This window comes from Micropterus dolomieu, linkage group LG13, assembly GCF_021292245.1.
Source record: "Micropterus dolomieu isolate WLL.071019.BEF.003 ecotype Adirondacks linkage group LG13, ASM2129224v1, whole genome shotgun sequence".
Taxonomy (NCBI): domain Eukaryota; kingdom Metazoa; phylum Chordata; class Actinopteri; order Centrarchiformes; family Centrarchidae; genus Micropterus; species Micropterus dolomieu.
Window position 1 is genome coordinate 17,900,811 of NC_060162.1, and position 27,392 is coordinate 17,928,202.

Below are 27,392 nucleotides of genomic sequence, written 5' to 3' on the forward strand. Positions count from 1 at the left end.
CTGCACTGAGCTATGATTAACTACCTGCTGCTTCTGCTGCGGCATTACTTTATGTTATCGTCTTCTTCTTCAAATCCTGCCTTCTAGTCTGATGAACTTTGACCTACACCGAGACCCGCGCTCACGCCACGCCCCTCGTTCCTTCGCTCACGCTGCTGTCCGCAGCCAGACCCTTCTCCCACTTTTCAGCACAAAGTGACGACCTTGAATATATACTAGTATAGTACAAGAGCAAGAGGCTCTTACATACAGTAATACTAACACTAGACCAGATACGGAGCACCACTCTCTTGAGAGAAGATCTTCCTTCATTCTCTCTGCTGCCCTTATGAAAAGCCTGCAGGCCTTTCACAAGTTCAAAGCAACCAGAGAGAAAAACCAAAGCGACCTCTGATCTCTGTCGATACTCAATGCCTTGGAAGCATGTGTCACTCTGAATGGTAAGGCCCATTCGTACAGCCCTCTGCCAAGCTGTGGGATCACAAAAGTCCCTCGGGGACATGCGGCCTTACCAAAGGCAGATGGACAGAGCGAGAGCAAAGGAAAAATGAAGAGGCAGCAGGGAAGTGGCAGGGCTATATATTCTGGGCTTCTAATGCCCAATAAATTCATCAGTTTAGGCACAAATTCAAGACGAGAAAAGTGATGGAAAGTTATTTCGGTAAAAAATACAAGGATTCAAATTACTTGCTGCAGGCAACTGTTGATTGCTTTGGGGTGGCAGGGCCCAATAGAGAGTAGGATCTAAACAGTGAATAGTCTCCCCAGGCAGCAAATGACTTATTACTTATTAATGAGTAGATGAGAAAAGTCTGTGCTTTTAAAGTAAACAGTGGTGAGCAGGCCAACTGAGCAAACAGTAAGCGGGAGATGGGCAAAGAAGGGCAGAAGAGGGTAAAGAGACTTTGAACTGTATGTTGAGACAGAATTGACTTTTAATGCAAGACAAGTCTTTATTTAAATATAAAAACAAGTGGGTTTTTGCCACTGTTTCAGCACAAAGAAGAGGAACTTGTCAAGCTCAGGGAAAGCAAGACTCTGACATAAAAGGAGAGGGCATGTACAGGGAGAGAAAGGTTAAACAACACAAGGAAGGGGAGAGAAACCAAGTCAGAGCGGCAGATAAAATACAAGAAAAAGTACAGATAAGTACAGAAAAGGAAATGGAAAAAAGACATAACTATCTTGGGTGACCTTTAACAAGAACTGAATCACAGAGGAGTGCAGTCAAGATAAGGGCTATACACTGAGGAGAACATCTTTATTCCAACCTTTCCTCCTGATAATATTTCAGCAAACAATGGCCAGTAACAAACAGCCAAGACGCATGACCTGCAAAACTGAACTGTGTTCAGGATCCGAATCAGCTGACAGGAAGTGCATCACGTCTGCGTAACATCTGAATAACTACAAACCAAAGCTAAATCCACTTCTTTATTCATAGCACTGAACTTACCTCCTTCACCTGAATAGTAAAACAACTCATGCTGACTGTCTGTGCTGGCACGGCATAAAGAATCTCATACGTATACCTTCACACTCTCAGATATTAGAAATTCATTTGCATTCATCAGCAACACTGCCCCTGGGGGATCTGTGAAAATATGTCGGATTGTTTAGTCAAAATTACAATACAGCTGGGGCAATTTATCTTTTGAAAAGCCTGTTAATTTGTTCAGAAGGAAATGGTGTTTTCATTTGCATGTTGAATAAGGAGTAGCTGGAGAACCCTTTTCCAACCTGTTACACCACTCTCTCCATGGCTAATGAGGCAGGGAGCAGGGAATTACTGATTCCACCAGGAGCCTTTAGCATGACAAATACACCATGACTTTACAGTTGGCACAGAGCATGTCCACATGTATGTGTGTGAGAGTCAATGTCTGTGTGTGTGCACATACTATATGTCTGTATGTTTTTCCTACAGCTGCAATTAAAACGGCTGCAATTACATTCAGCACAATTACATTAGATTAGTTAACATTATACAACAAGGCAAATAGGAATAATGGCCAATAAAATAGTGCTTCGGTTAAATGTGTTGATTTTGCTGTGCAGCTAAATAGCTGTCAAGGCAGCGGTATGTATGATAGTTCATTCACCCACAGTATGTTACGCTGAGGAACCTAAATTTTAACCGAAATGATTACCCGCATTTATAGTAGAGAGTAGGATGTAATGGTGGTATAAATGTATAATCTGGCATGATTTAAAGAAGGTCCAGAGCAAGCAGGAAGCTTCTGGTCAGAGACCTGAGGCGAATGTGGAAGTCCCTTAAACCGGCATTCTATTGCACGGCCATCAGGGGGTGACTCTTCTGGTTGCAAAAAGAAGTCTGGCTCCATTAGGAATAATGGTAAAATGACCCTAATTCTCACCTGATTTATTACACCTCAGTAAACACTTTCATAATGAGTTTATGGTCTTGATCGCTAGTTTCTAGTCTTCTTCAATACAACATGATGTTCATTTAGTAAACATGGTCCTATTTAGAGAAAAATAGACCAGAAAGCATGCTTCAGGTCGGGATTATCTGTGATTGACAAATCGTTACCATGGTGACCTGTCAATCAGGCTAGAGTGACCCACTGTACCCACGGCACTGTGCAAATTTAACCATGATGACTACATCTTATATATAGTCTATGGTCCAGAGTTAAAAAGAATCCAAAGGTCCAAAGAATGTTTTCACATTTGACAGTCAATGGTAGCTAATGAAAAGAACAGCAACTAAAGCTAAAAAAACAAACAAAAAAATGTTATCTCATCTATGTGGCTTTTAACAACATTTTGAATGAGACAAAAGAAAACGTAAGCTAAACTTGACAAATATCAGCTGACTTATTACTAGGATGCCAAGATTTACAGTTTAGGAGACAATAGATCTCAGTCATGACAGCAACAGTCACATTATCACTTCCTCTATAGTGGTTTTGCCTACAAAATAAAAGCACGAGAAGCTTGTTTTCTGCAATTCTGTATTTGGAGTTGAACTGAGCTTTTACTTTCAGAACGACATTAAAAGAGTCTGTAGCCTGCTTGACACACCTCTGAAGAGCCATCAGAAAACGTGATTCCCCTAAATGTCCTCTGCCTGGAGATACTGGGGAAATGAGAAAGCGTCCATAGGTTGATGATGCGGATCAAACACCGAAACAAAAATACTGCAGAACACGCCGTGATCTGAGAAACATTAGCTGCAGAATCCATTTGTTGAAGACAGAAAAAAAAATTGCCCCAAGGTGGGATTAAACATTCAACCCTTGGATTGCAAGTCCTGCGCCTTACTATCTGAAATACCAAACAACAGCCCCGGTTCGGATGTCCGCGTGGGTTCTCTCTTGTTGCTCCGGCTTCCTCCCACCGTCCAAAGACATGCAGGCTAGGTTAATTGGTGTCTCTAAATCGCCCTTAGGTGTGAGTGTGAGTGGTTGTCTGTCTATGTGTGGCCCTGCGATGGACTGGCAACCTGTCCAGGGTGTACCCCGCCTTTTGCCCAATGTCAACTTGCGACCCTGTACACAGGATAAACGGTTGACGATGGATGGATGTTCTCATCCACCATCTAATGGTTGAAACTATTGCTCCGATACAAAACTTATTTGCTGGACCCTGCTGTATATTATTACTACTTTTTCTTCTTCTTTCGTAAGTATTCAACATAGTGATGAGTGACTGCAGTGCCTGAATTCTACCAGAAGTAGAAGAAGAAGAACGTAGTGACGAAACGTGTTCTGTAGCGCTGTATGTCCGTTTTCAGATACTGTAAAAACATGACGACGCAACGTGGCGACATCCACGCGGTTATATAGATATAAATGGCTAATTCTAAGGTAATAAAAACATAATGTTTATTATGTCTTTGAAATATTACACACTGAACCTTTAACAGCAAAATCATAAGTGCAGTGAAAGTTTGAGGCATGTTGTCTCACTTAAGGTTTTGCAGAGAATACTGGAGTGTATAATGAGCTTGAGAAATTCAAGGTGCTCTGTCCAGGCAAATGCAAGTAATCCAACGTCAGTGAATCACTTTGTAAACAATACGTTAAGAAGATTATACACCCCAATATTTTCCCAGAGAACCAAACCGTTTTATGGTCTTATCAAAAAAGCGCAGAAAAGAGTAAAAAGAGAAAAATTTAAGAGTAAAAAAAATTGGATTCCATCTGACAGCAGTACATGTAGGAATAAAGGCAATAAAGGCTGTCCAGAGAGCCTCTAAGTATTCTTTTTCCACAAGTTAAAGCAGACTGTGGTGGAGGAGAGGGGGAAGTAAAGATAATAGGGAGGAGATGGGAGTTTGGATGTTCAGTTACAGAGTTTGGTAAGCTTGCAGTCAAGTACTATAAAGTAGCCTGCTATTTTCAAACACTTTGAGGTTTAATCTTTTGGTTGCTAATGATGTATTTTGGTTAAATTAATTACGTCCGTGCTATCCCAACGGAAAACATAAAAAGATGAACTTCTGAACGATTGGGGTGCAATACTGGTGCAAAAAGGCACTAAAGGAAAAATACCGCCTTTAAAGTTCCCATTTACACACACGCTGACAAATATGATAAACACATACTGCGAGCGCTAATACTTCATGGGAGTTCATCATCACTGGAGTGAGAGAAAAAGCAATGAGGCTTTTTGGCAGATTTCCTGCTCACCCAGGGTTGACAAATTGCCAAGGCTCTCTGTCACAGCTCCACTTTAAGGCTGCTAACTGTTTCATCCACCATGATTTAGATCTCAGGCATAAAAGTAGCCCAGTGGAAATGCATATTCCTTACACTTTAATTTGCATCACACAACATGGAGCAATTACAGTCACTTTGAATGGTAATTTGTACGAGACAAAGCTCAATGAATCAATAACTACTTTGTTGTTGATGTGGAATCACCAGAGAAAAAAACACTTCCTCAGATAGGCAATTTTGAAGGTGAGTACATGAAAACAGTCCTCATAAATAGCACAAAGGTGTAATTAAGGTATTTTCCAGTCAAAACAATCCCCTCCAGCCTACAACGCTACAATCTCTCTCTACTTTCGTTCCAAAATAACTTACAATAACACAAACAACAAACCTTCTCTGTAACACTTTATCCACTGCAATATTAAAAACATTTCTTCTACAGCAGCCAGTAAATCTCTTCTAAAAAGAAGCCAAGCTAAATGCGGGCAAACTTGTTTTTAGGCATCGTAAGGTGGTACCAAAGCGTAAACTTAACCTCTTAACTGTGTCATAAATTAACTCTCTTCAGACTTTTCTCTTAATTTTCAGCTTTTTACCTAAGTTGAACATCACTGAAATAGCCCATGCTTCAACTTGTAGAAAATTTGAACTGAGAAACTGAAATAAATACCAGGTTTCAAGTTGGTCCAGAGCCAAGATTTGGTGTGTTGTGAGCTCTTTCGTTGTCACTGAAATAATGTTTCAGAAAAATGTCGGCCTCCTGAAATGAACATTTTTCCAGCTAAAGCAAAGGAAGACAACGACGTGCGTGTTGTTCCAGTGTGTTGTTTCACACAAAGCCATGCGATTGATTGCATGGGGGCACTCTTGGTTACCATTGTCTTGTTTACATTTCTTACATTACATTCTTACATTTTTCATTTGTTATATTATGTGTCTCATTTGCTGCATTATGTTTTTCTGATTAGTAGACAAAGTACCTAAATAAACATGCCCAACTGATGCTAGGCTGTGGACTAGCGGTGTCATGGCAACGTTGTCTGTGGACTGTACGATGGAGCAAATCATAAACTTATCATACACATATTTGTTAGTATCTAATGCCAGAGATCAATGCCTGATATTTGCCAACTGCAGATTTTGTTTAAAATATTGTCTCCAGACCACTACAGTATTGTAAATACACCTTGTCTACAAACTGTGATCTCTTGAACAAGAAGGCATATTTGACAAGTTTGCATAGCATAGCTACATACAGTGCAGTATTTTAGGAACAAATGGGCATTAGTAGGCAGATTAGTTATACGCTGCATGATTCATTTCAGACAAACAATGACTAAGAATTTATTCAGAAGGTTCTTCCTGTTGTATGCCTCAGTACAATTTTCCACAGATTGGCAGATGGGTTTGCTGTAAATGTTGTTGTTCACTGTCACATTTTATGTGTTTTCATAGAAGCCTACCAATGCTTGTATGTCCAATGACTTCTGTTGGAATCAGTTTGGAAAATGAGAGAACATTAGCAGAGCAGCAGAGTAAACTGTGTTCTCCCAGGAGGAGGCTGACTCACCTGAGGGTGAAAATTTGCGCTGAAGAGAGTGTGGAGAGAGCAAGAAAAGTAGAGACTGTTTCTCTCTGCCGGATGGGTTTGGAGGGAGCCATTACCACAAAGTTGTTGTCCAGCTTCAGCTCCGACAGCGGCTGAAACAGCCTGACACTCCCAATGCGCTGCATCGGTGTATGCCCTGCAAAATAGCCCATCGGCCTCTGCTGGTCTGTGCGAACTGAGCTGCCCTTTCTTGAATCCTCTGCGCTGCAGTCTCCACTGTCCGTGGTTTGAACCATGTAGTAGAGCTCCACAGGAGTGCCCTGGGCTTGCTCAGAGACCCTCTGCCTACCCGGCCTGACTGTGGGCGGGCTGAACCAGCTGGCTAGTGGCTCCAGCTCGGCAACACATATCCCCAGCTCACCTTTGAGCCTGCATGTCCCACGCACCTCTTGAGTCTCATGGAAAGCGAACATCCTGACGCAGGGCAACTTGTGGATGGCGCTGTAATCATCCCAGTCTCTCCCTGCAATGTAGAACAACACTTGAACCTTTGGCCAACTGGGGTGAATCCTCTCGCTTATAATATATGTGTGGACCTTCCAGTTGAATGTAAAGAGAGGTGATGATGATGTGGATGTTGGCACTGGCGATGAACTAAAGGAAGGTGTATTAAATGGCCCTGGCAGAGTCTGCAGCAGCTCCAGAGGGACAGGCTGCTGGACAGACAGTGGCCCATAGCTAGCATTGACAAAGGGCATCTGCCGGGCCTGCTGGATGAAGAAGGACTCTGTGCGAGCCTGCAGGCTGGAGTTCCTCATTAAGTCCTGGTTTGCCTCCTGTAGGAAGAACGCTGACTCAGCATTGAGGATCCGGTAGCTGACAGGCAGATAGATTGGCGTGGGGCCATACCTCTGCAGGCCCTCCAGGATCACCTTACTGTCCACCACTGAAACAGAGAGAAAATGACAATGAAGGAGATGATGTTATGTTACCTTTGTTTCAGCAACTGAATTTAAAACACCTGTAATAATCCAGGACATGTCTGGTCATGCATCATGGAAGCTGTATGAGGAAGATTTATTGTCTAAACCTTATCAACAAAACCTGAGCAAGGTGTGAAATCAAAGAGCAGAATGAGAAAAATTGAAGGAAATAACTCACAACCTTGATGGCGGCGCTTCACATTTAACATAACATTTGCATGCATTGCCTCCAACCGGAGGTAATCATATCTACAGTCAGTGCTAGTGGTAAATGTTAAATGGTTTGTTGGAGACATTTCCATATGATATCACTTTCATGAGCCGCTGCTCTTATTTAAAAGAATTTGTTAGAATCAATTCGAAACACTTGCGTGTGGTTTGCTTATCAGGCTTGTACCATTCCCTCCTGCTCTCGATCTTTTCCATTATGACTCACTAACTCGATCTGTTTTTTTTTCTCCTCAGACTTTATCATCTGTCTTCTTCCTGCATCCTTCCTTCTGTCATTCCAACTGTCTTTTATGCTTTACTACTGTCAAGTATGGGACGTTGGCACCAAATGCCTGGTCACATTCTCAAGCTTTGTCCCATTCCCATACTGCATTAGTAATTCTAAGCAGGTTACGAGCATGTAATGCATTCACCCTGGAAAACTGACAAAGTTACATACTCAAAAAAGTTAATATGTATGTATAATAATAAAAATAAAAACAGAGGAGCTACAGAAAACAGAGGAAAACAACTATTAGATCTTTGAAAAAACAGATTGGTTTGTCTTGATAAACTTCAATTGGCAGTGGCATTTCAACTCTACAGTATACTTTCTTGTTAGTACAAAATGTTACTGCTGCAAAAACATACATACTTCGAAAACTTGTGCATATCATTGGGAAACTATTTTTTTTAAATTATCCATTCATCAAATATTTGAATCTGGAAACTTTGCTAATTCCCCGCGACCCTGTACACAGGATAAGCGGTTGACAATAGATGGATGGATGGATGAATGGAAAGCTAATTAACACTGTATTCTGTAATCAAATTTTTAACATTCGTTCTAAGTTATGTCTCTCAGCTCTCCCATGCGAGCCTGAGGAAACAGGCCTCACGTCACCTGTGTGCTGAGGTACTGAATACATATCTGTTTGGTACTGGTAACAGAACTCAGGGATCATAATGACACCAGTATTGAAATAAATATTTAAACACGACACCCAGCCTTTGTTGTCTCCCAGCCTCTCTCTTTCTCTTTCTTAACAGTTTTGGTGACAACCAGAGCTCACCCCTATATTAAATGAACGAACCTCACCAGACGCTGCTTGTCCCTAAAACCTTCTTCCTTCCTTCCATCCCTCCCTCTCTCCACCCTGTAAATCGTCCCCACCCGCCCTGTTTCTCTTTGTCATCAAGCTCCAGATATTTGGACTGATGGAGTAGCCCATAAGAGCCCATTGATTTTCTGTCTCGAAGCCTCCTTGCTATTGGAGATGTGGCGTGGCAGTGATTTGTGACAATCCATGGCAGCAGAGCAATAACAGGCTTGCCAGATGGACAGAACCAGCATCAGGCACATGAGCAGCACTTCAGAAAGAACCATCCAAGCTCTGAGACAGAGAAAGGAGTATGTAGTGAAAGATTACACCATCCCCTCAAAACCCTGCTTCACCTTAATATTTAGAATAATACATTAAATTCTGGTCCTCAAATAGTATTACTGAATCTGAAGTTCACTTGGTTTTTAGGGAACATCAAACCATTTACAGCTTTTTCATAAGTTTACTTTACATTCAAAAAATATACAGTATATATGCACAAGGCTTATATACACTGATGAATGAATGATCTTATATATCCATTTAATAATCAATACCTCCCATAAGGAGAGAGTCATGAAAAGGGATATCGTGCCTGGTTCTGCGCCATGCATTAGGCTATTTACAGTATATATGAGACAGCTCCTGGGGCTGAAATGAAATTTCATTATCTACCTTTCATTTGAATGTCTGGGAGAGATGTCTTTTCTCAAAAGGGACTGTCTTTGACTATAATGTGGGGGGATCAGAGAGTCAGTATCCAATCATTCTTCATCTGTTCTAACTTTTAAGTCGTGGTATACAGGAGCAGCTACTTCTATTCTGGTATAATACACAGGTGCATTCAAACTTTAATGGCAGAACAATGGAATCAAAAATCATCTACATGGCATCCATTTTATTCTGTAATAAATACAAAAATATTCAAAATATGGCCTTTGTCTCTACCACAGCTATGAAAATTGTGTTTGGCTGCCCAAATGAAAGACAGCAGCACTGCTGAACCTAATTACAGACCTCTATTCTATATAATCATATGCATTAATAGTAAAAAGTCTGACACTGATATGGGTAACAAAGCCATGAAAAAAAAAAAAATAATGAGTCATAAATATAAATTGCTTGCACTGTTTTGTAAGAAGCTGCTTTTTTGTTTGCATTCATGTTGTGCACCTGCTTCATACTTGGACGTCTGAGTTGAACTGCATTTTATTCACCACTGCATCCCTGATGGGGAGGAATACTAAAGGATGTAAAGACTCCCCTGAGACAGTTCATAGCGAGTGACTGCTTTTACTCAGTTTTGACTGAGAGGTTTACCTTCAAAAATGACAAAACAGAGAGCAATATCAAGAGGGGAGCAATTGCTTAGTTGGTGCTAGATCATGCTCACAGCACAGTGAGAGGATTTTCCTGTCTCTCTGTTTCTTTGGCGAATGTGACACACTGTCCTACTTTTCACTTACCATGACACAGATGAAACCAAATTCCTCATTACAGCTGAAAAATGTTGTAATTTGTAACTTAAGATTTAGAATATGCCCCCTTCTATGACACCAATACGACGTCATAAATAAAGAGGCAAAGCCGGTGTGATTTGTAGCCCCGGGTTGCCCTTGGATTTCATGTCTGCAACTACTGTACTTGTAAATCATGTCTGCAGGGCTGTTTGTGCAAATGAAAAAGGAAGTGATTTGTGCCGATAACTTAACCCCTGTGGTAAATCCTAGCTGTAAACTCTTGTGGTGGATTTCTGGGCACTGCCAAACCCTCAGGACGTGGGCTGAGGAATGTGATCACATATCAAGCATCCAGCTGTACCCGACTGGCCTCAACATTAGACATATGTTCAATTCAGGATTTAATGTCTTGATGATATATCCATAAGTAGTGTGAGCCAGGGGCCCCACAAGAGCATGGGACCAAATGAGCACCAAATTAAAATGCAGTTAAAGCATTTTCCATGGAATCCCTACAACATGCAGCTACCAACTTCTAAAATAAACTCTCAAATGGTATTAAAGCATTCATGTCCCCAAGACAGCCATGTATGGCTTCAAATCAAACCGTTTCTTATAATCACCTGTTCTCGTCCCTGGCGCCCTGAGTAGAACTTCACCCAAGAAATATAATCCCTTCATCTTCCCTCTCTCCTCTTACTGCTCCTCCTCATCTCATCCTATCTTTATCCTCCACCATGTGTGCATCTTGCAACCACTCCTCCCTGATCAAACATATTAAGCTGGCCCAACTTCAGTATTGCATTAATCAAGCAGATTTTCTTATATAAAAATCTATAGAGAGAGAGAAGTGATCGAGGTAAGAGGTGGGAAGACTAACAGCAGGAGTGGGGAAGTGGGAGGTGGTGGTGGGGGTGTGTCTTCTCATACGTGCTAAGAAAAAGTCAAAGATTACAGCACAACAAGAGATCATGTGCATGGCCCACATGCCTCCTTCATTGTTGGATTCAGTTTAAAATTAGACTTGTTTTTCCTGTAGAGCCATCATGAACACTGCAGAACATTGCTTCAGAAACACCTGTACAGGAGTTCAGCTTTTTTCCAACCTGCTGATGCAAGTCTTACCGTCTCTCCTCTCACTGAAAAAAAACCCAACTCCAAGTGGTCACTGACAGGGATGAAATCTAAATCTGGTCCATCTGTCTGTCCATCCATTATTTACCCTAAACAGTTCTAAAAGGAAAAGTCTGGCAATCACCTATATGTCTGTCATTGTTAAGAAATCCTATGAAAATACATGAACCAGCTATGAATTTATGTGGTTAACAAGCAAAGCCTGGTATAGTTTATTCCTCTGTGCAAAAAGAGCTCAGTTCTTTTTGTCTATAAAAAAGACATCAGTGTGCCACACTGGGTGACATGTTACCTCATCCACTGGGTAGATCTTTTTTAGACTCAATCCCACAGACCTGGTCCTGGTGCCCAAATAAGATTAATCAACAGCTAAAAATAGTCTTCAACAAATGCACTATTTCTATTTGAGTAACATTTGCTACAAACCTAGGAATTCCTAAATCCAAATTCCTAACATTTTAGACACTGTGACTTAAAGAATTGTAGTTTTGAGTGAAATGTCTCAACAACTCTTTGAACGATTGTCATGAAATTTGGTTTAGATATTCATGAATGATTAACTGCGATAACTTTGGTGATGACTTTGGTGTTAACATCAAAATTTTAATTTGTCCAATACTTCTGTTTATGATCAAGTAGCTTGAAAATTAATGACATGCTATATTAATGTTATACTTCAACATGTTAGCAATGTGGTGGTGGGCATTTTGCCACACTAGTGATGAAAATTTAGCTCAAAACACAGAGGTGCCTAAATAGAGTCTTATACTGCTGCCAGCATGACTTTAGACTCTTGCTGCAAATTTAAACATTATTTTTATAATTTGAAAATGTATGTTTCGGAACTACTGGGGTTCGCTGTGAGTAGTTTGTTTGAGACAAGACTGCTTTTTCCAAACCTAGATCATTATACACAATTTAAGGTTGACTTTGCAGAAAGTCTTTCATGCTTAAATGAATCCTCCAGTGTCTTATAAAAATGTGTCTTTTCAGCTTTCAAACAAAACAGTGTGATATGAGTCATCTTTTCAACATCTTTTCAATAGCCTCTAGGAGTTCGAGGAGAATGGAGACGGACCTAAGCAGCCATCTGCAGTTATTGTAAGAAAGTACAATAGAGGGTATATTGTGTATATCAATGTATGGATGTATATTGACCTTAGAAGGGATGGGGTATGGGAATAGAAAGGGGGTGTCGAATAGGAAATATCAACTGTAATTTTGTAGCCTACCTTTTCTTATAAATGGAAAAATGAAAATAAAGTTAATTGAAAAAGGGTCTTGCTGTTTGATGCAGTTATTTGTTCATCTCTGGTCCTGCTTTTGTATCAGGAAGTGCCAAACCTTTTACTTATTTACTTTACTGATTGTGCGTATTAAAGAGTTATACACAACTTGTTTCGTGTCTGCTAATACTGACATTTAAAAAGCTTTTGAAATCCCAAAATTTCACAAGTCCACAAGGTAAAACACTAAGACGTGATCTTTATGTGGCATTTTCTTTTGTTAAACATTTGCTCTATGTGAGAGTTTGCTCTGTAGAGGAACTGCTGAGGGGACCTTGAAGTCACCATCAATAGACCTACTGTCGGTCAGTGAGAGGTAACTTTTTCATTTTCAGCCACAGAAAAATGGAATGAAAAGGGTATTTTGGGATCTGAGCGCAGGATATAAATGTCAGCTGCTGCTCAGATGGAGAAAATGCCATTGGCAAAGTCAAGAAGTTTAAAAACCTTATCAAAGACGGTTTATGATAAAGTCTTGTGTGCACACAAAGGGGAGATGAGGCTGAATGTCTACAAAACCACTGAGCAGCACGACAATTAGCTAGGCTATTGAAAAAGGCCCCAACTATTTGAATTACTGTATTGACTGAGGACTGGTTTTAACAAATTGAATCAAGCATTATAGTAGCCTTCCATAATACTCTACCTCTTAAATACCAGAAAAAATCCATTAATATATATATATATATATAATATATATAAAATTTCTGCACAAAACAAATACCTAATTTATAAGAACCAAGTATAATGTCCAATACACATACAGTATATTCATTATCATAAGGATCATCCCTGTACAATCTCAAAAGCACACTTTGAGCCTTCTTCAATCAGTTGCAGGCTACTAGATGTAAAACCACATTCAGTGGCTATTAATATAATCCCCTGGTCAGTGAAATGTCCAGGGTGAGATCTCAACACAAACAAACACACAGGAACTCTAATCGCTCTAAGTGCCCATCACATGCACCCTGCCATTACAGGGGAACCAGGGCAGAGCAGAGATCTCACTCCCAGCTGGAGGTTAATCAGATCACACAAAAGCAAAGCACACCTCATCTTTCATCACTAGGCAACACATTTATGCAGCAATCGATAGGTGAAATCATATTTTCCCCTTTCAGAGAAATGAGGGAAAATGAAGTATTGTGACCCTACCAAGATGGATGGGGCAGAGCTTCATATCTTACAGATATCAGCAATAAGTCTGTACCTCTTGTTTCTTCATATCTTGAGTTGTTTTCATCCCTGACAAAGCCGGCCTCTTAAGTTACAAAAATGTCCTTTGGGTCACTTCTGTCGATAAATTCCCTTAGACTGAACATAAGTCATTTATAGCATGCTCTCTCTGTCTCCCCAGCACCTGCCTTTCATCTCACCTTCCCAGCACACAGTGCGTATAATCACATCAATACAGATCTATCAGCAGGGCCACATGCCTGGGCTGTGCGTCTGCATGAGAAGAGTGAAAGACATTCCTTACTTTCACATAAGCAGCCTTAATTTTATAATGGAGGCATACATATGCATCTAATTATTTCAATTATTTATTTGAATGTTAAAAATAGATGTTCAAACATATTGTTAATAGAGATTATGGGTTTAGCATGTTAAATACAGACACAAAGGAAACCGGGTCTTTTAAGACAAATTCCTCTTTATGTGAAATATTTTAATATATATGAAATAACATTTTCAGGCTGCACCATCCTTCAATAGATATAATTAAGTCAAACAAATGAAATCATTGTTTTATCATTCTTTCTTCCATTAGTGGGTCTAGAAAATGTAACCATGTCATGTGTCATGGACCCCAAAATGTGAAAACTGCATGTTTTTTTTTAAAGCTCTGTGATTGAAAGGTTCAAGGACACAGCAAAAAGAAAAGTAAAATGCTCTGCTGAAATGGAGATGCAGAGAGTAATTATACATTACATGGTCTAAACAGTGCCGAAAATGAGTTGTTTGTAAGCTGTCACTTTTTAAACAGCCAACGTGTTGCACCACAAGCTGCGTCAATTAGACCCAAAAGGTAACTGCTGCTAAGAATGACATTTAAAATCCATCTTCCTTCTCTGCTTGTTGGAAATAATGCATTTCAGTCTTACTGCAATCTTAAAGAAACACTAATGGAAATAAAAAAGATAAACCTCCCATCTGGGCATTAGTTATGCCAGAAACTTCCAGCAGCTTCCAAACATTTCTTTATCTGCATCAAGAACCTTTTCCGTACTCATTCTGCGAGGCATCATGTCTCCGCGGCGGGGATAGTGAGAACCAGCAATGAACAGCAATTCACCAGTTGTGCAGAGAGGAAAACAACTCCAAAGCTTTCTGCCTTGAAGACACATTTGGGACATGAATGGGCTTTTTATGACACTTCAATTCTGTCCATTACCTGTGAGCCTAGTGTTGTGCATTGTACAGTGTCAGGAAGAGAAGAGGTGAATGGCAGAGCAGGGAGTCACTAAGGAGCCGGTGGTTGTTTAGATGAGATGAACTAGGAGATGTGAGCTCTTGAAGGAACAGGGCCAAATGTGCTGAGCAGAGCAGCGCAGCAGTTAGCCTTCCAAAGAGGGCACCCACAGGGGTAATCGAAGGCTTCAACTTTAACTATGTGGGCTCTGCTATTGTCATTTAGGACCATGGATTGCCTCGGTGAGCTTATGAATGTGACCAGCTCTCTCTCTCAGTGAAGTAACCACACTTTGAGTTAGTCAAATAAAAATAGTGACAGTGACAGATGATGCTGTGGTGTGCTTAGACGGAGCGAGACCTGTGCCATAAATAACAACTCTCGGCACATGGTAATCATCCAAGTAAATCCATTTCAGGTGTATTGTATATTATACACTGGGGATGGGGTTTTTTTTGGTGCAAATATATGAAATCAGATGCAGTTAAGTAGGTAAGAATAATGCAGCAAGTTGGCAAAAAGGAGCAGGGTGAGTAATGTTCTGGCATTTCCAGCAAGGTTACATTGTAAGAAAGTCAATGGGCCTTGGACATGAGGCACTGCAGCTGCTCCAGCAGCTCAAATAATGCAAACCACAATTTTAATTATGTTCAGAAGAAGGAGTAGAAAGGAATTCAGTATAGTTGCTTTCTGTCTTTAATGCAAATGTAACATATGGCCAAATAATGATAATGTTTTGTTTCACAATTTGTGCAAATCTGTCACAAAATCACATTTTTTTTATCTGTAAGACATTTATATTTTAAGTCACTGAAATAAACAACAGTTAGATTATTCAATGTGTAGTTTTTAACTTTAATACATGAATGAGAAAGCATTTCCTCACTGGAAGATGCTGCTTTGAGAGTAAAACACTAAAAAATCAGCTCAAATAAGAGAAATAAAGATTACAGAAGGACACTCAACCGCTCTTTTACAAAAAAGAACTGAGGCTTAAGTATATTTATCCAATAGAATAGTATACAATGATAGTTTGTAATTCCACCTTCCTCTCTTTACAGAAGGACAGTTCTGGAGGACAGCTCTGGAGGTCCCTCCATAATAGCACGTACTAGAAATTGAAGTAAAAAGGGCCTTCGAGGTAAGTGAATGCATCTTCAGCTGCAGACATGCTCTTGAGTTTAAATTCCGTAAGGATGAGAAGTATGATGGGCTGTACAGTGAGGCTGAAAAGAAAAAAGTGAATCTCAGGCTCTACGTGTCAATGCTGGAGAACAGTAATGTAAAACAATGACATTTCTCAACGCTGTTCTGGTAAAAGTAGTTCAAGATGTTGGCGATGCGGTCTGTGGTCGGCTGTAATTGAACAAAGCTCCTTCAGAAGTAATTTCTTACAGCTCAAGGATCTGTATCTGCTGCCTGGTGGTGGAGGGAGGTGGAGGGAACTTGAGGTTTTGTCAGGGGGTGGGTGCCACAGGATAACGCGTGCTCTACGTGTGACAGCATATGTGTTGAGGTTTACGGTTGTGAACAGCAAATCCAGTGATCAGACCACACTATACAGATATGCAACGCAAAGAAGAGTACAGGAGAGAGGAGACATGAATTGTACATTTGCCTATACGTGTAGATTGTGTCTAAGTATGACTGATTGCATGTTATAATGGGCATATTTGTGCTGAAAATGTAGGTGAATGTAGGATCTTTGCCACTTTATTATATATTTATGTGTGTCTGCGTGCATTTTTATGGGTGTGTGGCTGAGCATGAATAAACTTGAAACTCCTTAGAGACGACTGTCACGAAGCCTCAGGCAAACTCCATCAGTAGAAATTTAGATTTTGAGCCAGCATGCACCCCACTGGTCAAACTACAGATGATCAAAAGTTTAGCCACTAAAGGTCTTACTGAAATATCTGTAAGTATAGCCCAAAAGCATTTTTTTAGTGCTGAGGAATGTATGTGGTGAGACTTCTCTGGCACAGATACAGTGGACAGTGTTGATCGGTGGCACTGGAGGAAAGTGGCGCCTCTGACAGCAGTGAGGTGGTAAACAGCATGGAAAAGAGGTGCCAGGTCTCCATGGCCCTGAGGAAGTCCACTGCACGCTCCAGCAGGAGCAGAGGGAGAGAACAGACAGTCATTTCGCTGCTGCTCAGAAACTCTGAAATGAGATGAACTCAGAGGTCTCTCCCTGCAGCAAGCAACGCTCACGGCACGCATTTCTTCATCCATATCCTCCCGCAAAAGCGCCACAGAGAATTTTGATTCTTTGAGTGAGCTTAGTGGTTAGGGGAATAAGCGGCAAATGGAAATAAAGATGCCAAGAGAAAGGCTGTCTATCATTTTCACTCAATGCTCAGACCTAGTTTTATTTGTCAGCCTCATCTTTCTCTTGCCAGATTTTGTGACTAAGAGAAGCTGTGAAAGGTTTAGTCAGTTAACTACCTCTCCGCCGCCTTGGGTTTTTGCTGGGAAAAAAGCTTTTCAGAGAGTTTCTTCATTTTTTATAGCTGGACATAAAATAAGATGCCGTGGATCATAAAATATCTTTACTTTATCGTGGAAAGCTATCTCTCTTTGGTACATCATTCAAGGTTGAAATATGTGAGATACAGAGGCCCAAGGTTACCCATCCTATAGGCAAGTAGGGTAAATCTAAGTAAGAGATTGACAATCTGTTATTTCATCTTCTTCTAGATGGGACAACTGCAGGAGAGTTATCTTCTTTTGTTCCTTGTCATCATTTCATGCAAGCAAAAGGACAACTCGGCGGGACCTCCATAATAACAGGTTGTGGAAATCAAATGAGAGAGAAAGCTGTTGAATATTCAAGTACAGACATTGAGTTTTAAATTTCCTTGAACAAGCACGAGAGGCCTGATGGCAGTGGAGAAGCTGACAAAAGTAAATTACTTTGCAGGACGTACAAATGTGGAGCACCCTGTAGTTCAGAAACCGTGAATAGAGAAGGTAAGTGGCTGAATGAATGGATGCGTGAGGGGGTTTTGCTCTCTATCTATGCATCTAAAAAAGGTTCTTTTTGTAGAAGGTGTGAAAAAAACTAAAAGCTCTCCTTAAATAAAACTTGAACTCAATAAATGGCAGAAGTAGTTTAAATCCTTTCCTAATACTTGAAACATTAAGGCTATAACTCCACCTTAAACTGCATGTAAGACTCAATGCTGAGTGAAAAAAAGCCTTTGAAACTCACTTTTTTTCAAGACACCTGAGAGCCCACTGCCAGGTGAAATTCCTAAATAAGATTTATCATGATGCATTACATCAGCAGAAAAACCTTTAACACCATTCTCTCAGGTTTTTTCAATGACGGGAATCTAATAAAAGTGAGTGGGCAATTGTCCACTATTGTATGTCTAGCCCAAGGACAGAGAGAGGTTCCCTGCAAAATAACATCACAAAATTTATTATTTAATGATTTTAAAGCCAAATTGATCCAATTGTCTCATTACTTTTAAAACATTTTCTAAATGAGCTTTGATTGCCGGCTGCTTAGATGGTACACATGCTGTGGAGCAAGGTCACATGAGCATACATCACACCTGCAGGATATTAAAGCATTAAATTACAACAACTTATACAACCACTGCAGCTTTTAAGAGCCAGATATAACATATTTGTACAGGTTAAGACCTATAAGGTGCTAACAATATAGCAAGCTTTATAGAATTCTTTCTTGTGGTCTTTTTTCAACAACACGTATTTTGAGTTTACAAGTATCACCTGGAGAGTTGTTTTTTTTCCGCTAGTGGAGGTGATATTGTTTTAGAGAGGTTGATTAAATCTAATACTGGTGAGTGTGTGTTTACTCAGAATTGTAATCTAACTGACATGTTTACTATACAGGTAAGATGTATTAAAACACACTAATTAAGGGTTAAAGGAAATGTCTATTGGCTCTTTAAAAATCGGGGTGGCTCTTAGGTAAGATAGGTAACTATTTTATAAATTACTTTGACACAAAAAGGCAGAACTGCACGCTAACTTAATTCCCCACATAAAGTGACCGGAACAAAATAAGAAGTGGGTAAATGGCACTGAAAATATCCCTGTGGATGACCAAAATTGGGCTGTAATGATCATCCCCACCCAGGTAATAGCCATGCTATTATTCACGCTATTTTACTTTAGAAAATTCTTTTTTTATTATTTAGTACCTGTACCCTTATGTAAAAAAACCCCCTGCAAAATGTCCCCGTCTATGAACTTCTATTTATGCATGTGTGCTAAGCATTGACAATATTTAAATAGTGAAACTTAAGTTTGAGGTAATAACTTATAAAAGACTGGGATCAAAGCACAAGGCCCAACGTTTGAACTGCAATGCAGTAACATCAACAAAAAGACCAACCCGTTAAGGTCAGTACGCCCATCATGGTTTGTTATGTTACATGCATGTTAAGGGTAACTAGCACCTCCGTATGGGTCCTTCAAGACTGCTGTCAGCTGAATGTCATTGCTGTATTCGTTAATTGTGATCACATGGGTAGGGTCATAGTTCAGAATAGCCATTTTGGATTTGTTTGGAAAATTTAGGTAATTCATCTTTGTTTTATCTTCGGCATCCACCTGTATCGAACCCTAGAGAAGTTTTGATTGTGAGTTATATTATGTGTTTTGACTTAATAGATGAGTTTCGATGCATATGTTGTTGTATAAATTCATATTTGGTGAGATTTATAGATCATTACATTACCTTTTTGCCATGTGTAGTGCAGACATCTGTTTAATTCCAGCATGTACATTTCTACACTGTTTTTAGTTACATTAATAGCTTTTTTGTCTGTTTGCTCTTAGTTTCACACAGTTGTTGAAAAACACTTTAAGAAAGCAAGTTGATGAAGACAAACGAGTAAACAGCCCTCAACTTTACTTCCACGTCTCACTCATCATTTAACCCTTTCAGTGTCTAAGACATCTGTTTAGCTATTTGTCACCTTGTCTAGAGCCACACAAGCAGTAGACAGAATATGGCTGAAAGCTGAATGCAATTCAAAAGTTCTTCATACAGAAGTACAACAAACAGTTGCTGATCTTGAAAGTCTCCAGCTCCATAAAAAAGATGCTAACTAAGATGCTATTGGCTCTAGGGACGGCAAATGACAGTCAGCCAGTCGACCCACCAGTTTGAGCCCGACTGAAATATCTCAACAGCTGTTGGATTGAGTGCCGTGAAATTTGGTGCAGACACTCAGGGTCCCCAGAGGATGAATTTCGATTGGCTTTGGTGATCACCTGACTTTTCATCTAGCACCACCAGCAGGTCAACGTGTTCATTTATGGTGCAAATCCAGTATCATACATCTACCAAATGGGTTGGCACACAATTTTGAACAAACATTCATGGTTGCCTGATGATGTAGTTCTGTTTTTGTTTCGCCTTTTCTTTCACATTCACTTCATTTTTGAGCTCTCATCTCTCCACAGCCTCTACCTCCCCCACTATGTGTATGCTTTCAAGACATATAGTGACATGTATCCACAATGGCATTTATGTCACAGTCTGTCACTTCTACATCGACTGGTGTCCTTGGAAATCAGTCAAAAGCATGAACAGAACTACCTTTTGTGTTCCCTATTGACTTGTCCTCATGCTGTTGATCATCCAGATGCCATCGAGATCACAATCTGTAGATCACTTGCCCTCTCCTCAGTTCTCAATATAAACATTAACCCGTTTATCAGGGATCAAAGAGGTTATCTCTTTTGTTAAGAACACTGCAGGTATGAAAATTTGCCAAAATTGGTGCAGTAAGAGCATCAGACAGTTATAATGGTCTCTGCTTTGTGTGGCTTAGAAATAACTCTAATGAGTGCACTTAAACTTCCTCTCTTGATTTTCTCTGTTAACATGTGCATGAGTGCATTTATGCTTGCCTGCTTTGGTATTCATATCACATATCTGGGTGACCAGAAAGCAAAGCAGGCTCTTAGAGGAAAGCACTCTGTTGATGAGAGTAGATCAATATCTAAGCCACCTATTATCATCTCTGACCAAAACGGGTCAAATCAAAATGATTCTCCATTTAAAGTTAATGACCTTTCCTAAATACCAGCACAAGAGAACTTGCTTGTTTATGCTAGTTTGCATTGATCTGACACAGAGTGTGTGGCCCTGGGCAAATTCATTGTATTCACACAGGCCCTGTTAAAACAAAGACTGTCCCCAACTTTTATCATCGCTCCCAGGACGAAATATAAACCAGCGCAAAACGAGACAGGAGGTCCACTGAGGAAAAAAACAAACAAAGCAGGTGTTAGTTTTTTCATCACTAACTGCAGCTGATTTACCAGCATGCTCGTTACTTTGAATGGCTAGTTGTGTTTTAACAGCCCAGCTGAGCGGTTCATGAGCATCATATTGGGCATCATGCCTTGGAACTCTTGGCAGCTTGGCATAGCTCCCTTGGCCACTAGCAAACTCTTGTTGTTTTTATATTCTCACTTCAGCAGCAAGAGCCATCAAAGATAAAAGCACAGTTGCTCTTTGTCACACAAAGACAACAGTCATGAAATTTTAACAGCTAGAAGTACTGATCTAGCAGTGGAGGCAAAACTAGTCCCTGAGCAGAACTCAAATTCAGTGACACAGATTCAGGGAAATAAAACGCACAAGTCAGCCTGTTATTGGAATGACAGGCTTGTTATGCTGTCTCTTAATGAGATATGGTAAAGTATAATGCATAAACAATTTGAACAACTGCTGTAGACAACATATAAAATATGTATAGTGTATCTACATACATATATTGCGTTTTGTCATTCTTCCTTTTGGTAAACAACACAGTGCTTTAAACACTAATAGCAATTAGTCAAAAATAATAATTTGATATTTGTATAAATAAAATTAAAACAACAACAACATGAACTCATTGATCAGTCAGGATAATTCCTCTGTGAAAATAGCCTACAATGTGAATCAATAATTATTGAACAGGGCTGCAAATAATAATTATTCTCATTATCGATAAATCTCATTTAGTCATTTATTTAGTCATTTTTCAATTAAGTGATTTATCGTAAAGTCTCTGAAAATACAATAAAATGCCCATCACAATTCCTATATTCCAATAAGATGTATTCAACTGAAGGTTCAAAACACAAAGACATTCCATTTGCAATGAAACAGCTAAATGTCACGTTTGAGAAGCTACCACCAGCGGCTGTTTGGCATTTTTGCTTGATAAATGAAATAAATGAAACTGAAATAAATTAGTTTTAAAATTAGTTTGAAATTTAGTTAAATTGTCTGTCAATCAGCTAATTGAACAAATAATTCCGTAAATGAATTTGTCATCAAGAAGATGAAAAACTGAAATAGAAAGAAGAAACAGACAAACACTAAAGTAACACTACTTACTAGATATTTTTTGATTTTTTACAATAATGCCAGGGGCTTCAAACCAAGCATACCCTCCTGAATCACCCATCTATGACAGCATATTACAGTCTGTCAGTGGCTACAGAACTCTGGCCTCAAAATATCCACAAGGACACTGTTCATAGCTGGGCAATCTCTCCAGGTTCTCTCATTCTCAACTCTGCATTACTGTGAACTCATTTCGGAGCCACACAGGACGTTTTATGCTCCTCATTCAGTCAGAGATGAGATAGCTTCAAAGGTCACGCTGTTTTCTGCAGGAGGGGTCTGCTGTGCTCAGGAATGTGTGTGCATCATGTATGTGGGCCTCCTATATTTTTGTGTGCAAATATACACAGGTTAGTGTATGTACATGGATCCCATTGTTCGGATGTCCTGCCAACCTTGGCAGGCAACTGGCTGAATTGGGAGGGCCGTCGGCTAATTGCCCTCACCTGGGCCTATGGGATATAAAAGCTGGCCCATGTATTCAGTTCAGTCTCTCCCTTCTTGAAGGTTACATCCATGCTGTGACATCTTCTTTGCACTTAGTTTAATAAATTATAATTGTTTTAACTAAGTACCTTGCGTAGTCTCCCTATTTGTCACATTCCCTGAGCCAGTTTGTGACAGTATCCACGTTTCCCCCACTTGCATCTTAGTCCCTCCCACTGGGGATGCATGGAGAGACGCAAGGAGAAGAAACAAGGAATTATGTTTTAAGAGAAAAAAGACGTCCTTTCCTCCGTAGCATCAGGTGAAGCGACGTCCACTTTGGATGACGACTGCAGCTGATCGCAGGTGGATCAGATGTCAGCCGGCTCTAACAGCTGTAGATACTTTTGATGGACTCTCTGCACACATGTGCACTGTTAATACTAATAAAGGCACACAATTATCCCTGCATGTTTTCTCTCTGTAGCTGTTAACAAACACCTGCACATGAATAACAACCTGCAATCTGTATTTATACTGTGTACTGTGTACTGTGTCGTGCTCAGAGGCAGAGGAGTCAGAACTACTGGCAGCATGCATTTATATTATTTATTCATTGTTTGCATCTGTATTAATTGATATTCTGATTGTGAAGTCATTGAATAAGCCAGAAGATGATAATGGTGCCTTTTGAACATTGGAAATGATTTATTAGGCTTAATGGTTCAGGGGAAATTTAAATAATGTAATAATATAAAACTGAAACATATGAATTTATTCTGCTATCTGTCTTCACTCCCGTATGAAACCCCCAGTAATGTGATGTATCAGATCATTCCAGTCAGCTGCAGCGTCAATCAATAACTGATATCCAATAATCTCATCCAATGATCTCATGTATCCTCACTCATGGCTTAAGGGCAGCCTGCAAGATGGTGGACCAAAACGACTTCCAGTTCGAGCAAAGACTGAGGAGAGAGGAAATGTCAAATAAGAGACTTGGGATGTACACACTGTATATGTCAGTGTTTGTGTAAATGAAAACCTCAAAAATAACATGGACCTGCTTTATAGGATTTGTGTGTCTGCGTGTATGTGTGCGTGTTCCAGATCTGTGCTCAGACCCCTGTAGAGATCAGTGGGGCATGTAGAGGAGTGCCTGTTCCTACCAGTACACTGCTGCCCAGCTGACAGCACACACTGCTCAGTGGCTTGGATATGAAAAAGAATATTGGGCAGCTCAAGGGGGGTCTTACAATTCTACACACATGCATAAACACACACATGCACACACGCAGTCCAAGTGGCTGTAGTGTCTCTCTTGATGTCACTGGTGAGATGAAATTAACAGTGAGTTCCACCCTCCCTCACACAAGCAGTCTCCAAGTAGTAATACGAGGATATCGTCCAAAAACTACCCAAACCTGTCTCCTCTCTTCTATTATTCACTTTCTCTCTCTCAAGTTCAACTTCAAATTTTCTCTCTGTTCCTTTCATGCATCATTTACTGTCTGCTGTTCAAGAACGTTTCATCTAGCACATACGTGTCTGTAACTACCATGGAAAACAATAAAAGAAGTGCAGACTTAACAAGCAGAAACCCGATGAGGCCAGCCAATGCTGATTTGATTAAACGACATGTGCGACCTAGGGCTCTAACTAATGATGATTTTCAGTTTAATTTAATCTCTCAATTATTTTCCGATGAATTCAGTAATTGTTTCATTTATAAATGTCTGAAAATAGTGAAAAATACCAAACACAGTTGTCTAGGGGAAGGTGATGAAGTTTGTTAATGCATTTTCTGATCTGCTGTCCCCAGCGGCAGGATGATATTGTGCCTTCCAAAATGCATATGATTGTTACAATAATGACTGAGGACTGTTTTCTGACCACCTCTATACTTAAAAGAGTACTTCACAATCTAGCATTGCGCTCCTAGAACACTGTCAGATTCACCAAGGAGAATTTTCTTTGAAGTTACAAAATTGAGGCAGCAGAACCAGAGATATCGTCTTTTTTCCTCCACAGATTCTCACACCTGCTGCCTACATTACCAACAATGCAACTCCCCCGACGGCAGCTCAGTCGCCAATTTTGGTGTGTTTTGCTAGAAGCAGTTAATATAGCCTTGAGCTTCTAGCCTCAAGCAGAGAAGAGGAGCAGGCTACAGAGGTCTGGTGAGCTCATTTCTTTCCTCTACACCACCAGATTGTTTTCATTTTAAACTTACAGTTTCAGCCCCAACCACTTGAAGCAGTTTCTCAGATTTCACTCAGCTCCCTCTGGAGCCAAAAAACGCTTTGTACAACTTTTTTTTTCACATACTCCCTAAGACCTCTACACAGACTCTGACGTGTTAAGGTACTTGGTTAAGGTTAGGGAAATATCGTGGACAAGGTTAAAAAAATGTGATGTGAACAACAGTCTTCCATGTCAAAGTCAGCAACGTCATGCTACTTCCACTGTTGCTTCTGAGAAACAGTAGTCGTACTTCGAGCCATAAGGGGGCCTCATCAGGTGCATGTGTACATGGGTCTTTTAGGCTTCTGAACAATCAATTCTGCCGCTTCCCTGCAGGCTGTTGCACCAGCTCTGTCGGTTCAAACACAGCATAATGAACATCGTGAAGAAACTACGCTATAACTTTATAAAATCATGTTGCACCATACTATTCAGTTACAATGTAGAGTTAACGTATAACTTAAACCTACACCTTCTCCCAAGCAGTAAGTCATGTTTTATTAGCTGATGTCATGATGTTGATGATTAGAGACATAGAATAGACTTTTCTGGGATATTCACACCAGGAGCACATTAGACTATGTCCCTCTACATTTACAATGGAAAATGAGATGGGATCTGCTGCTGGCACCAGTAATAAACATCAATATACAACAAAAATGGTTGATAAATGGTTGTTGAGAATGGTTAATCAGATTGCAGATACATACAATAAACAGATATCGTATCATATGTTAGCTAGTTCACATTAGATAACGTCCGTTCCTTTCTTTGATATAATTTCTTTGACTAGTTACAGCTTTCTCTTTCTCCCCACTACAGCACTGGATAAAACTGGCACAACAGATTTAATGATTTGATGAAACCTGATGGGTCCTGATTTCTAAACATTATAGCTTTCATTCCCTAGTAAGACAAACTTTTCCAAGCACAGTGTTTGCTGACATCAAGGAGTGAAGAGAGCCTTCCCTATTCAGCATCAAGAGAAAAAGCTTAATGAAGATATAACAGGAGATCAGATTAAGCCCATTCAAGTCTTTAGTGTGATTGATCATGGCAGTACACCGGCAGCTGAAAGCGAATGACAGCTTGTGAGTCATGCACATATTTTTTTATTTATTTTTTCTGCCTTTCAGGTGCGTCACTAAGTTGAAAGAGCTAATATTCAAATTGGGTTTTGACATATATATAGTACAACCTGAATGTGGGTGTTTTGTTTAAAAATATATTCAATTTTGCAGACAGATTCAGATGAGCCACCGATATGATTTTTAATGCTTTGCATGGGCTTCAGCAGGACTGCTCATTTAAATAAATGTATAAATCTTTGCACTCTGCCCGTTTTTTAGCTGACACATAATTAAAGCCATTTCAATTCATTTCATAAAGTGCATTATTTTTTATTCATCTTGAAATAAAGTTCATTTGGGGACTTCGTGCAGAGTAAATATGAACGCTTTTGATCAAAAGAGCATTTTCTTGTTTTATCTGTCGTTTCTGTCTTCCTTCCCTCCCTCGCAATGAATTTGATTTATGTATCTTGCCTCCTCCATCTGTCTCTCTTCTTCTTCTTCTTCTTCTTCTTCTTTCCTCTCTACCCCAGCCTGCAGCTAAACCCTGGAGAAACAGGAACTCAACTCCCTCAGGTCCCTGTCAGCACCACATCACAGAGACTTTGTGACTCTGTGACACCCCTCTACAGTACTACAGCCTGTCACCCTGTCAGTCACACATGCAAACACACACGAAAATGGACGTAGACTCATGCAAGTACATAAATGTACTATATGTATTGTGGAAGCACATTTGTAGAGTGCAGACAAAGACAAAGTTATGCAAACCCACACTTAAAACAGGACACCAGGCTTTATCATGAAACCACTTTGTGTACATACAACCACAAAGAGAGACAGACAAAGGCAAACACACTCTCATATATGCACAAACACAGTGGATCGGTCCCCAAATATGGGCAACACCATCTTTGTATGGGAAGCTGAGAGGAAGTACAGTGGCTGTCACAGCTACTGTCACGGTCAGCTGCCTTTCCCGCTGCGCTCTGCTCACTACACCCAATCTACAATAGTCAATATTTACAGCCCGCCAGAGGAGATGCTCCCCGCCGCCAAAACTAACCATTTTACTGCACCTGCTGCCTGGCTAATTAGACACATTTGTCTTTCATTTAGCCAAGCTTGAAGTGTGGGAAAGGCATCAAAGAGAAGCAAGCAGTATCCTTCATTTTCAGTTTCAGTCAGGGCGTGTGCCAAAAAAGCAAACAAACATTTCTTCATATCTGAAGATGTGAAGAAAAACGCTGCATGGGTTGTCAGTCTGTTGTTTTCTGTTTGTTAAGATGGTTTTATGTTTTAATGCTACAATTAAGCTTTTTATATCTACATGAGCGTATTCTAATACACTTCACAAGGGCAGCTTAAGCAGTCTACTTTCAAGTCTTGGATATCAGATTCCACCACTTTACCTGCCTTACCATTTAATGATTATA

At 40.0% G+C, this 27,392-nt stretch overlaps 1 protein-coding gene across 1 annotated transcript in view; it reads right to left on the bottom strand.

Annotated features, from left to right (window-relative positions):
* The window catches only part of LOC123982234 (transmembrane protein 132C-like), a 217,197-nt gene that overhangs the window by 161,228 nt on the left and 28,577 nt on the right, over positions 1-27,392 (bottom strand). Inside the window, exon 3 of the mRNA XM_046067658.1 lies at positions 6,256-7,180. Within this exon, the coding sequence (XP_045923614.1) occupies positions 6,256-7,180 (925 nt within the window). The remainder of the gene's footprint in view (positions 1-6,255; positions 7,181-27,392) is intronic.